The sequence below is a fragment of the Myotis myotis genome, unplaced genomic scaffold, assembly GCF_014108235.1.
Source record: "Myotis myotis isolate mMyoMyo1 unplaced genomic scaffold, mMyoMyo1.p scaffold_m19_p_23, whole genome shotgun sequence".
NCBI lineage: Eukaryota > Metazoa > Chordata > Mammalia > Chiroptera > Vespertilionidae > Myotis > Myotis myotis.
Window position 1 is genome coordinate 7322018 of NW_023416328.1, and position 13678 is coordinate 7335695.

A 13678-nucleotide genomic window follows, 5' to 3' on the forward strand; every position below is an offset into this window, starting at 1 on the left:
GTACATGCAGCTCGCCGAGAGGCTCGGGCTGAGCGTCGACCGGTGAACCTGGAGGTCACGGTGCGATTCCCGGCCAGGGCACATGCCCGGGTTGCGGGCTTAATCCCCAGTAGCTGGCGTGCAGGAGGCAGCCGATCCATGATTCTCTCTCATCATTGATGTTTATCTCTCTCTTCCTCTCCCTTCTCTCTGAGATCAATAGAAATATATATATTTTTAAAAAGAATATATTCTGCCCTTTTTCCAGACTAAGAAGTAATTTTTAATTTTGAGTTGAGAATTCCAAGGACTTAATTCTACACCGTGTGTGTTCACCTTACACAGCAGTGTACTGAGTCTCCTTTTAACGTCACAGCTTTGTTATTCTGCACATTAGAATGTATGTCTTCCCGCCACGATAAATGGAGGTAGGAAGTTAGCAATGACCAGAAACACTATTAAAATATTTTAAACACTTCACAGAAAGCAGACGCCTCATCTCCAGGCCCTTACCTTTCGCCCGAAACAAACCCAGCACCACCCACCTCTGCTGTCAATCACAGTGTCAAGTTCACTCATGTCAGACTGGAGGCGCCCGCCCCTCCCGCCTCTCACTCCCCACCAGCTGACTCTTTGCCAACACCCAGGGCCGAGGCCGCCCACTCCCTGCTCAGGGACCACGGAGCTGCACTGCCGTCGCATGTAGACCCACCACAGGTACCTGGGCCGCGGTGCCCACGCCTCACTGCCCTCCCATGTCCCTTTGCTTCGTCCCTGGGCCACAGAGCGCTTCCGGCCAGCAGCTGCATTCCCGCCTGTGGTGTGCATGGCTTCCGGTGGCACACGGGTCGTCGCGGAACAGGCCTTGTCATTGCGATTTTTTGCTTTATATTTTTTTATTCTTATTTTGGGGTTTTCCATGTCTTGCACAATTCCTTACTATATAATGGAGACCCCGCCTAGACATTCTTCTGTTTTATAAATCATGGTATGTGCAGATTTTCTTTGTGATTTTTATTTTCAGTGTCCAATCAAGGGGAATGAATGGTTCGGGGTGCTGATTAACTTTCTACTAAATGGAATAATTAGCACAGTGTTTGTTTATTAGCTTAGGTGGGCACATAAAGGCCCCCTGCACTGTACATGTTGAGCTCTTGCTGAAACTGGCTTCTCCACTAATCTCTTCGCCCTGGTCATAACCGGTGGGGCACGCCGGTTATGGAACTACAGGAAACCGTAGTTTTCTGTTATAATCCATGGGAAGGAGAGACAAGCCTGTGTGCTCACCCCTGGCTCTTGTGCGCAGGTGTACCGAAAGGACCCCTACCCCGAGGACATCATCCGGCAGAATCATGTGGTGAAGCAGCCGGCCGGGGGGCATCCCGCACTGAGGCCCGACAGGGACCCCAAGCCGAGCTACGAGCCCCACGCCCCGTACGCGGAGAAGCCAGCCAGCAGGGACCTGGAGCAGCCCACGTACAGATACGACTCCTCCGGCTACGCAGACCCGTTCTCGCGGCACATGGACCACCGCCTGCGCTATGAGGAGCGCATCCCTGCCTACGAGGAGCACTGGTCCTACTACGAGGACAAGCAGCCCTACCAGCCCCGGCCCTCTGACAGTCAGCACCCCCGGGACCTGGACTCCAGGCAGCACCCCGAAGAGCCCTCGGAGCGGGGCTACTTCCCGCGGTTCGAGGAGCCAGCCCCTCTGCCCTATGACAGCAGACCCCGCTACGACCAGCCGCCCAGGACCTCCACCCTGCGGCACGAGGAGCCCCCAGCTCCCGGGTATGAGGTGCACGGCAGGTACAGGCCCGAGGCGCCGCCCCCCGCGGGCCCCCAGGCCCCTGAGTCCAAGCAGTGTTATGAGCAGTACCCACGGAGCTACGAGCAAGTCCCCGCACAAGGCTTTACCTCGAAGGCAGGCCGCTACGAGCCGCTCCACGGTGCTGCGCTGGTCCCGCCTCTCGTACCTGCCTCTCAGCACAAGCCGGACGTGCCGCCGCCCAGCACCAAGCCCCTGCCCGCACCCCCCGCTCCCGCCGAGGAGGAGGACCCAGCCATGAAGCCCCAGTCCGTGCTCACCCGGGTGAAGATGTTTGAGAACAAGCGGTCTGCGTCCTTGGAGAACAGGAAGGACGAGAACCACGCGGGCTTTAAGGTAAAGACGGGACTGTCTTCCCTCCCACCCTGGGCGCCCAGCAGGTGGCGAAGAGCAGTTCCCCTGCCCTCCCTGCCCCCGCGTGCAGCCTGCGTTGTCGTGATCTGTTCCGGGCCTTTTTGTCTGATTTTTGCAGCCTCCAGAGGCAGCGTCCAAGCCGCCAGGGGCTCCCATCGCGGGTCCTAAAGCCACTCTTCAGAGTCAGTTCAGTGAACACGACAAGACCCTGTACAGGTGGGTACACGCCCTGGGGTCGGGTGGAGCTGGCCCGGCATCGGGCCCTCCTGGGCAGTGGGCCAGCCTTAGTGTGAGAGAGAGAGGAAGAGGGAGACGGCCTTCCTAACTAACACGGTGGCCATGGACAGAAAAATAAAGGTCTTTATTATACCTGTCACAGGTCTTTTTATAGCTTCAGGAAACATGTTAAAAATACACTTTTCTAGCAAAGGGTTAAAATAAAAAGCTTAAAGCCCTAACACTTGTGGAATGGCTACAAGTTGGCTGCCATTGTGCTGAGCTCTTCAGTGCAGTGAGGGAGGCCCCGGGGCTGCGCGGGGAGGCTCAGGTCCTGGCGGAGCCGGGCGGGAAACCCGGCCGCTGTGCCCTCCCCGGACCTGCTGGTGCTGCTGAGGGACAGGCTGGATCTAACACGGCCTCTGCTTCTGGGTGAGCTTGTGTAAAGAGGAGCTGTCTGAGGTGTACATCGTCCTCTCACTTAATGATGCTGGTGCTTCTCATGCACATACTAACTGTGTGGTGTCTCCTCAGCCAGAATGGTTAGCAGATGAGCTGTGTGACGAGAAATAGGCACAGCAGCTTAGCCCTACTCTGTTTTCGTTTGGATGCGGTTTCCAGACGCACTGAGCAGAGCATGAGCCGCGGTGCGTTAATTTGCCTGAAAGCTAGCTTTCTTCCCCGCTGCTTCCCGTGCCCTCGAGGACTGTGCGCTTCAGAGCTGCTTCCTTGTCCGAGGATCATTTCTCGGTCCTGGTTACAGTTCTTACACGTCTCTGAGTGTCTCTAAGCCTCTCTCAGTCCTTGCTTGCTGCTGACATGGGTGTATGCACTTGGAGAAGTTCTCCACTGGGTTGGGTCCACTTCCTTTTTGCTAAATAACTGCTCTTCACCTGCTGTGAGGCCTCTAACCAGATCATTGTCAGCGTAATAGATGGTTTTGAACCCATGGGCCGGAAGCAGGTGGCCTTTTGAGCCTCGTGTGTGAAGACGTGGAGTGAAAACGGCCATGCTGACGGGGGCTGCTCAGCAGTCACCGAAGGGTCGCGATCAGCGATGTCCGTGCCCAGTGTCCTGGCAAAGTCACCACCTACAAGGTTGTCCTGTTTGCCGTTCATTGTCAGGGTCCCAGAACCGCAAAAACCTCAGCCGAAGCCCCCAGAAGATATTGTCCGGTCCAACCACTACGACCCCGAGGAAGACGAAGAGTACTACCGGAAGCAGCTCTCCTACTTCGACCGGAGGAGTTTTGAGAACAAGCCCTCCTCACACATTCCCGCAGGCCACCTCCCAGAGCCGGCCAAGCCGGCTCACTCCCAGCATCCGCCCAGCCTTTCTAGTTATTCCTCGAAGTAAGTCATTTAACCCGAGACTTACCTTTGGAGAGTGAGATGCCACATAAAGGCTCGATTGTGTAGTGGGGCCATCTCATGAAGTTCCGTGTACCTTGAAGGCGATGGTTGAGTGTGTGATACACGCTCCCAGCGGCCTCCAGCAGGTCAGCACAGACACACTTTCTAGTGGGAGACACTGTGTTTGCTTTTGTTCTTAAACTCTCAGAGCAGATGTAGAAAGTTTTTGCATTAGGAGAGGTGTTAAAATCAAAGGTAAGAAAGGATGACTGGACCATAAGAATTTCAGAGAGGAAGGGGGAGAGAGAGAGACATCATGAAGAGAGAATCATGGATCTGCTGCCTCCTGCACGCCCCTACTGGGATCGAACCCGCAACCCTGGCCTGTGCCCTGACCGAAAATTGAACCATAACCTCCTGGTTCATAGGTCGACACTCAACTTTTTTTGGTAAGAGAACGTTTGTCTTGTACAATCACAGAGGTAGGAGAAGCAGCTCCTAGAGGAAATGGGCTTAGGAAACAAGTTATGGAGGCGAAGGAAGGGCCCTGGGAGCTTGGGAGCGAGGAAGCCAATGGTAGGTGCCCGGGTCGGGGAAGGGAAGGGCAAGGCTTGGCGCCAGGAGGGAGAGCGCCTTGGTGGATGTTTTTAATGACATTTGAGTTCCCGTTGCTGCGACTTGCTAGTCAGATTGACCGTTTCCTCTCGTTTCTCTATTGCGCTTGCTCGGCCATCCCTAGAGTTCTGGGCTCTTACCCTAGCTATGGCCACCTGAAAAGGAGCGTCAAGTGGTAAGACTGGCGTCACGTGAGGCTGCTCATCAGGTGTACTCCCCTGTCATTGGCGTCATGTGCACTTCCAGATTCGAACACCATCGTCAAACGCGCGTGTCCATGCAGAAAGCAAGCTAGCGGCACAGTTTAAAGCTCACGCTCCAACAGAGTCTGTGAAAGTCACTCGACATGTCTGTTGTTGGTGCACATAACGCCAGTGCAGTCGGCTCTGCGAAGGTGTAGATGGCGACGTTCCACTTATGGGTCTCTCTTCAAGGTTTCTTTCGTGTGCATTTTCTGTGTCACATGTTACCCATGGCAGCCTGAGCAAATACGCGTCTGCGGCCCAATCTGACTTCCATGAACCTGTAAAACGGAGCAGGGTCTGCTCCTCCAGCTGTTAAAACGGTGGATCTGGGAGATGAAGGGCGAAGTTTAAAGTGAACGGCACACTCGCTCGCCTACCTGGTGTCTCTGCCCTCGCAGGCGGAGTTTGAGTAGTTGTCACCGGGACCTGTGGCCCTGAAGCCAGAGCAGTCACGGCCAGCCCCTCGCCAAAGGAGCAGCTGGCTCCCGGGTGACACCGGTTCTGGGTGCACCGGCCTGGCCTTGGCATCTCAGACAGGAAATGAGAAGTGAGCCTAAGGAAGATTGGGCCTGTGAACATGTTTCAAAACATTTGCAAGACGTTACTAAATTGTAAACAGCAGAGTGAAATAGTACAAGTGTACCCAGAATTCCGTTTGCCTCTGGTTGCCATCTCCTGGGTGTTTTCCTGGTTTCCTTGAAGTGTCTGTGTGTCTCTGCATTCCTTGTGCTGGTGAACGGTGGAATTTGTTTGCCTATTTTGCTAGAGGAGCTACCATACTCATAAGAATACATTGTGAAATTTCTAGATTAAAAAAAATAGCTTAGAGATACTTAGAGAACGTGAACGAGTTTTGTCTGTGTGAGTTCATTTTCAGGTGTTGGCATTGTCTTCATTTCTTCACAGGGGCAAGTCTATTGACGCTGATGCCTTCGGTGACAAACGCTATGACTCGGTCCAGCCCACACCACCCCCACCCCCGCTGCCCTCCCAGTACTCCCAGCCTCCGCAGCCCAGCTCCAGCTCCTCACTCCACGCCCACGCTAAGGGAGCCCACGGGGAAGGTAGGACATCCAGAAGTTGGCAGCACCACTGTAATAGTGTGATTCTCATAAAATTAAACTCTCGCTTCTAAGCACATAGTTTTTTATATAAAAAATATTACATAGCCCGGCCGGCATGGCTCAGTGGTTGAGCGTCGACCTAGGAACCAGGAGGTCATGGCTCGATTCCTGGTCAGGGCACAGGCCTGGGTTGCGGGCTCCATCCCCAGTGTGGGACTTGCAGGAGGTAGCCGATCAGTGATTATCTCTCATCATTGATGTTTTTCTCTCTCTCTCTCTCCCTCTCCCTTCCTCTCTGAAATCATTAAAAATATATTTTCTTAAAGTTTTAAAAATAGTTGTGTATTTTTTTCCCAGGTAATTCGGTGTCATTGGATTTTCAGAATTCTTTAGTGTCCAAACCAGAACCACCTCCATCTCAGAACAAGCCAGTCACTTTCAGAACAATGAGCCGAGAGGATCCTGCTCCGTCTACCTTCTACCCCCAGAAAAGTTTCCCAGATAAAGCGCCAGTGAACGGCACTGAACAGCCTCAGAAAACAGTCGCCCCAGCCTACAACCGCTTCACCCCCAAGCCGTACACCAGCTCTGCGCGGCCATTCGAGCGCAAGTTTGAAAGCCCTAAATTCAGCCACAACCTTCTGCCGAGTGAAACTGCACACAAGCCTGACGTGTCTTCAAAAGTCCCGACTTCTCCCAAGACCCTGGTGAAGGCCCAGCCTCCCGAGTTTGACAGCGGAGTGGAGACCTTCTCCATCCACACGGAGAAGCCCCGATACCACGTGAACAACCTCAGCACCGGGCCCAGAGCCGTTCCTGGGAGGTAAGAGCGCCCCCCTTCCGGCCTCGTGACCTGTCAGACAGGAGCTGCGTTGCTTAGCTGATTGGGGACTTGACATGATAGTTTTAGCTCAAACTTGAACCTGAGTACTGTTTTTTTTGTTTTGTTTTTTAATATAATTTTATTGATTTCAGAGAGGAAGCGAGAGGGAGAGAGAGATAGAAACATCAACGATGAGAGAGAATCATTGATTGGCCGCCTCCTGCATGCCCCCCACTGGGGATCAAGCCTGCAACCCAGGCATGTGGCCTTGACCAGACTCGAACCTGGGACCCTTCCAGTCTGCAGACCGATGCTCTATCCCATCGGCTTGGGCCTGAGTATTGTTGACCAAAACGTTGCCACGAACGCTATCATGCAAGAGGCACAGGAAATAATGAAGCTGATGGTCACCGTGGCCAGTAGGCCTTATCATAGGCCCCCCGTTATCTGAGACTGAGCCGAGTGACCTTGCTGTGTGCCCACGTTCGCACAGCTGGGGTGCGGCGAGCACAGATCCAACCCATTCTCTCAACAGCCACAGCTTCCCATGACCCCAGGAACATCGGCACCTGTGTTCCTCGGCCACTGTTTGCTCAGAGCGATGTTAAAAGAAACAAAGGTGGCCCTGGCCGGTTGGCTCAGTGGATAGAGCATCAGCCCGTGGACTGAAGGATCCCGGGTTCGATTCCAGTCAAGGGCATGTACCTCGGTTGCAGGCTCCATCCCCGGCCTGGGTCAGGGCTCGCATGGGATGGTTGCCTTCAAAATGAAATTGACTTCTCCAGGGAGCAGCTGCTTCGTTAGCCTGAGTCACATCAGCACTGAAGACGTTAGCTGCTCCAGTAGAGAGCTTCCTGGTGGCGGGAGAAGGGAACAGGATGAGGCCCGGGAGGCGGGAGTGGACTCACGCGCTGTTTCTGCACGCAGCCCATCGGCGGTGGAGGAGGACAATGACGAGGACGGCCACACCGTGGTGGCCACGGCCCGGGGCGTGTTCAGCAGTAACGGCGGGGTGCTGAGCTCCATCGAGACCGGCGTCAGCATCATCATCCCCCAGGGCGCCATCCCGGAGGGCGTGGAGCAGGAGATCTACTTCAAGGTCTGCCGCGACAACAGCATCCTCCCGCCCCTCGACAAGGAGAAAGGTAACGGACTTGCTCTGCTCGGGCTCCCGAACGCGGCTGCCGGGAGCTCAGGTGAGAGGGCTCTCGGACCCTCTCCCCCACGCTGGCCTCGCAGAGCTGCTCCTCCATCCGAGGCCTCCTCGGAGGGCCCGGCCGGTGTCCCGGGCTGGCAGTGCTGTCCCGCAGCGAGGCCGAGGCGCTGGGCCTTCCATGTGGCGTGCTCCCTTCCTGCGTGACGGTGGCAGGTGACAGGCCATTGGGCGCCCCTCCTCCTGTCTGCCGGGCGGCCTTGGCCAGCCTCTCCAAGTTTGTCTTCGAGTCAGTCCCCCTTCCATCTCTAGAGACGGGGGAGGGAACTCCCACTCAGCCAGGCTGTGCTGTGCCTGTCTCCTGCTTGGAGAGCATAGCCTCCTGGGACAGGTCTGACTCCACCCGGGCCCAGCACTAGCAGACACTCGGCAGGGAGGGGGTACCCTGTCAGGCGTTACCGTCCATGTGTGGGGGCTCCTTAAGGAGTCGGGGTGCTGCTGTTTTCCCTGTCTCCGGATCTGTCAGGGGGACGTGATGCTCAGTGCTACGGCTCCTTTTAGAGCCTTTGCGCACTGCTTCCCTGCCGGGCACGCGTTACTTCCCCACTTCCCAACATCTGGCCAGAGTACTAGCGCATGGTGGCCCTGCGTGAGCCCCTAAACCAAATCTGGCCTTGGAAACGCAGGGTGTAGGTAACGTTTAAGAAGTACATGTGAACGTACCTTACACTGAGGAACCTGCAGGAGCCAGCAGCTCGGGGGCTGTTTATCCCTGGAAATGCGGCTCCTTCGAGGTAAAATGCGCTGGAAGTGCCACACCCACGGGTTTCCAGGATTTAGTGTATCGATGACATGTCGACGTGATGTGGGCGTACACTGGGTTAAAGCCGCTGCTAGGACATGGGAACTACCTGTGTGGCTCCCGTTAGTTTTTCTTAGTGCTGCTGTGGAGAGCTAATCCGTTAGCATAGCATTAATATTATGAGCAGGCGAGGAGAACCGGGGTGCAGAGGAAGACAGCCATCTAACCGCTCCCCCACCTCCAGGTGAGACGCTGCTGAGCCCGCTGGTGATGTGTGGGCCCCACGGCCTCAAGTTCCTGAAGCCCGTGGAGCTGCGCCTGCCACACTGTGCGTCCATGACTCCTGACGGTTGGTCTTTTGCTCTAAAATCATCCGACTCCTCGTCGGGTACGCTCCTCCTCTCTGTCCTCGGGGCTTTGGGACTGTCGTTGATTAACCTCGGGCTGAGGGGGCGCCGGCTGTTAGCAGCCCTTCGTGCTGCACCGACTGAATGAACGGGGAAGGTAGAGAGGTGCCTGCCTTTTAACCATTGATTGGCCAAAGGGCGACTGTTCTTGGTGCGCAACCAAATGACGTCTCTGTCTGAATTCTGAAGATGGGAGCCCTGGCCGGGCTACTCAGTGGTTGGAGCGTCGTCCTGATAACACCACGGTTGCAGGTTTGATCCCCGGTCAGGGCACATGCAAGCGTCAACCAGTGAAGCTTGACTAAGTGGAACAACAAATCAATGTTTCTCTCTCTCTCTCTCTTTCTCTCTTCCGCATTCCTCTCTCTCTAAAAAATAAATAAGTACATACATAAATAAGTAAATAATTTTTTAAGGTGCAGTGGGAGAATTGATACTGTCCTACATATGCAGGCATTTTCACCTTCTTACTAAAATGATTTGACTCCTTTTATATGATTTCTATTTTGGGTCACTGTTCTGTAGTTTTTCAATCCTCAATGCATGTGTAACAGGAACTTAAAAGACAGAAGACCTTCCACTGGGATCACACTTGGCCATGGTTTTCAGTGTAAACATCTAAGTCACTTCTGTGTACACACTACTTTTAAGTGGTTTTGTGTTAAGGTCCCAGTTGCAAAGCTCCCGTTGTATTTTCACGTTTCTCACCTCCTTGGGCGACTAGTCAGTTACCAGTTGGAACTTGTGGTATTTGGGGTTTAGGTCACCTTACTTGATCCTGATCTAGAAAAATAAGAATATATAGTCCTGCTTCTGAATTTTTGGTAAATCTCGTGAGCATTATGCAGTACTTTATTAAAATAGTTTCATTGCTAGCTTTACCCAGTGGCCAGGTAAGTTTCTATTGAACGAGTACAAAAAATGTTTTACATGAATGTTAAAGGCACCCGTTAAAATCAAATACCCATTGCATTTTGAAGTTACTACATGTTCTTACAAGCTAATATCTTTTTAAAGTATGATGCTTTGTAAAACACTGTTATATGAAGCAAGAATTCTTGTGATCCGTCCACAATGTGTTAATTATAATAGTTTCAGGTTACAATCTAGTGGGTCAGCATTTCTATGCCTTACCATGTGATCACCCCACTGATTGAGTCATCGTCTAGTTTGGGTATAAAGGCAGCATGATCAGACAGAGAAGGAAATTGTATATAAGTGTATGTATGTCTATTGGCCTGTGTTGGCAAAGCATTATGGCTAGTGACTGCAGATGACATGAGCTTCTGTTACCCGCACAGGTGACCCTAAAACCTGGCAAAACAAGTGTCTTCCTGGAGATCCGAATTACCTGGTGGGAGCCAACTGCGTCTCTGTCCTGATCGACCACTTCTAATCCGGAAATGGGACCTTGCTGAGATAATGTGAACCTGGGCTAGACTTCCTCCATCTGAACGGAACCACTCTCTCGAGTATTACACTTCCCGTAGAGTCGATGCTGCCGTGGGCTAGTACTGAGCGCTTTGTTTGAACTGATGATTCGAGAGCGCCCTCCTGAGCCGTGGGCAGAAAACACTGCGAACTACAGGCTGTGCCGGAAGAACGTGGCCTCGGGTTTCACAGACGTTGGCTTCGTAATGATTATTGTACTTCCTGTGGTCACTGCTTAACTCACACTGATTTCCGTTAAAATACCAGCCAGTAAAGGGGTGCATCTGAGTTCTGTTCTTTTCAAAGTACACGGTTTCCCACTTGCCGGTGGCCCTGGCCTGGCGCACATGTTATGTTATTATGCATGGGGTAACACGCACACATCTACATGCACCCGGGACAGAACCAATGTGGCGGACTAAACAAATGGACAGCCAGCGGATCGATCGCGTTGGGCGGAGGGTCCAGCGAAGACGCTGGCTGATTGTACATGAAAACATGCTTCGTGGGGAAGGGCACCAAAGCACGGGACTGTCCCGGGGCCTCTGGATCTTGAATTAACCACATCACCAGACACACTAACCAGCAGGAATGCCTTACCCTCCTGTTTTTCATTTTTAGGTCGTCTCTGTGTAGGACTAGGTTTTTATGGCTTTTGTGCACATCCGGACACTGAATCATGAAGCAGGTTGAGCAGATTGTGGATTTGGTGGTTCCAGAAGGGTGTGATCACCCAGAAGGAAATAATGGTGTGATTTGGGGATTTTTTTTGGCAGGGGGCAGTGGTGGCTTTGTTTCTTGTTTTTTGTTTTTTCTTTTTGGCTATGCATTCGAAAATTTTGATGTTTCAAGGATGCTTGTACATAATGCGTGCATACCACTTTCGTTCTTGGTTTGTACATTAACTTTTATAAACTTTCTCTTTTTTTATACATAAACAAAACCAAGTTTCTTAAGGCTACCTTTGTATTCTCTCCTGTACCTCTTGAGCCTTGAACTTTGACCTCTGCAGCAATAAAGCAGCATTTTTATGACACACAAGGTCATTTTTTTTAAAGAAAAAGAAATGCACAGAGTTGTTACATTTTTAAGTGCTGCATTTAAAAGATACAGTTACTCAGAAGTCTCTAGTTTGATTAAACTCTTGCAAAATACCCCTCCTGTAATTTGTGATACACTGCTGTGCCCTAAAGTGTATTTTTGTACTAATAGACGATTTATTACGGCACATCAGCACGACTTCCGTTTGGATAATACACCACTACATTCTGTTAACCATTAGGTGTGACTGGATTTCTTTTGCGGTTATTAAAAAAAGTCTCAAATTTCTAAATCTGCAGAATAAAACTTTTAAAATAAAGTGCTGGCTTGGACTGTTGGCCTACTGTTTATGGTTTCGTGCAACTTCGTAAGCCTGTTTTGAAATCCTGCCCACGGGAGGCCTGGCGGGTGGGTGTGGAGCGTGGCCCGTGCCCCGTGCCCAGAGGGTCCTGTAGGACGAGCAGTACCAACACAGAGGCCTGGAGACGGAGCAAGAGGAGAAGCATGTGACCCGGAGAGCGTCCCACGCGTCTGTCCATGTGCGTGCGTGTGTGGGTGTGTGTCTGTGTTCCCCAGAGCCTCCTGCAGGCCCCGTACTGGGGATGGAGCCCACAGCCTGGGCATGTGCCCTGACCAGGAATCGAACCCTGACGATCTGGTTCATGGGTTGGCACTCAACTACTGAGCCACCCTGGCGGGGCATGTTGCTTCTTTTTTAAAGAAACTATTCAAGGACTTCGGTTCAAGGTGACCCTCATCCTTCAAAACCAAATGATGAATTTTACTTCCTTATTTTTTGTTCTGTTGATGGATGAGAATGATCAACTCCTGTGTGCCTTGACTCAAAATTTTGATTCGCTTTCCCTGAAGGCGTAACGTTTTTTTCCCCACGTATAATTATGTTTGAGTCAGTGTGTGTGAACGTGAATAATTGCTTAGTCTATTGAAATCGTGGCGATGTATGTTTCTTATAACCTGATTTAATAGTAATGCCAGTTAGCGGATTTAAGTGGAACTTACTTCTGAGCCTCATTACCCTCCCGGAACAATTATTATTTCTCAGGAGCTCCACACAGAATTCTCGTCAGTAGCTCAGAAGTTTCAGGAACTTTAGTTTTCACATTGAGCTTAGGATATAGAATTCAAATGAATAGATAGTAGTCGACCACTACCTGCTAAGGACTCTCGTCAGGGGTATTACAGTGTCCTTATGAACCGAGGACTGCCACCCCGCATTCATAAAGTGCTTTCATCGTTGCAAAATACTTCTATATATTCACAATCTTATTTTTATGTTCATTGATAACAGAACGTTGATCGGTGTTTCCCATACGTGCCCCAACTCGGGATGGAACCTGCAACCCAGGTATGTGCCCAGACCAGGAATTGAACCCACAACCCCGGGCGTGTTCCCTGAACGAATGGAACCGGTGACCTGGTTCATGGGTCCATGCTCAACCACAGAGCCACACTGGCCGGGCCATAATTCTGTATTTCATTTTGAGGAGCAGCCAGATTATTTTCCATCCGCCCCCTTTTCCATTCCCACCAGCAATGAACAGGAGTCCACTTTCTCTACATCCATGCCATCACCTGTCATTCACAGGTGTTTGTTTTTTTAAATATCTTTTTATTGATTTCAGAGAGAGAGGGAGAGAGAGACACATCAACGATGAGCGAATCACAAATCGGCTGCCTCCTGCACTCCCCCCACTGGAGATTGAGCCCACAACCTGTGCATGTGCCCTGACCGGGAATCGAACCTGGGACCCTTCAATCTGTAGGCCGACGCTCTATCCACTGAACCAAACAGGCGAGGGCTCGTAGGTTTTAATATAGTCATCTGAAGTGGATGTACTAGTAAAGAGGTATTTCATTGTATAGTTTTCCTATTGTGGTAAAATATATGTCAGATAAAAATTACCATTTGGAGCCGTATGTCGGGGTGTCATTGGGCGACATTGAGGACATTCCCATTGTGCAGCCATCCTCAGCACCATCCTTCCACAGAACCCTGATCTTCCCCAGCTGAGACTGCCCCCATCAGTCACCCCCCACCTCCCTTCCTGTAGCCCCTGGCAACCACCCTTGCATTTTCTGTGTCTATGACGGGACTACTATAGGTACCGCACATAAGAGCACTCCTACAGGATCTGACCTTTCGTGACCGGCTTATCTCCCTCAGCACATGTCCACATTTCCTACCTTTTTACGACACCACATTTCGCTTCTCCACGCATCCACGGATGGACACGTGACCTATTTCCACCGACTGGCTATTGTGCGCATTATGCGGCTATACCCATGGGAGTGCAAATATCTTCAGAGTCCCTGCTTCATATAACTCAGAAGTGCAATTGCTGAATTC

The 13678-nt window shown here is 51.7% G+C and overlaps 1 protein-coding gene across 8 annotated transcripts in view; it reads left to right on the plus strand.

Moving 5' to 3' along the window:
• TJP1 (tight junction protein 1) overlaps window positions 1-11642 on the plus strand; it is a 55064-nt gene extending 43422 nt beyond the window's left edge. For 2 of the 8 annotated variants that reach the window (XM_036355654.1, XM_036355656.1), the window contains 9 exons: window positions 463-696; window positions 1286-2143; window positions 2280-2377; window positions 3502-3729; window positions 5496-5653; window positions 6011-6476; window positions 7404-7621; window positions 8676-8819; window positions 10140-11642. In XM_036355654.1, coding sequence (XP_036211547.1) covers window positions 463-696; window positions 1286-2143; window positions 2280-2377; window positions 3502-3729; window positions 5496-5653; window positions 6011-6476; window positions 7404-7621; window positions 8676-8819; window positions 10140-10234 — 2499 coding nt within the window. In that variant the 3' untranslated portion in view covers window positions 10235-11642. The remainder of the gene's footprint in view (window positions 1-462; window positions 697-1285; window positions 2144-2279; window positions 2378-3501; window positions 3730-5495; window positions 5654-6010; window positions 6477-7403; window positions 7622-8675; window positions 8820-10139) is intronic. The other 6 variants (XM_036355655.1, XM_036355657.1, XM_036355658.1 and 3 more) reach the window with 6 other exon arrangements.
• The last annotated feature ends 2036 nt before the right edge of the window (window positions 11643-13678 follow it).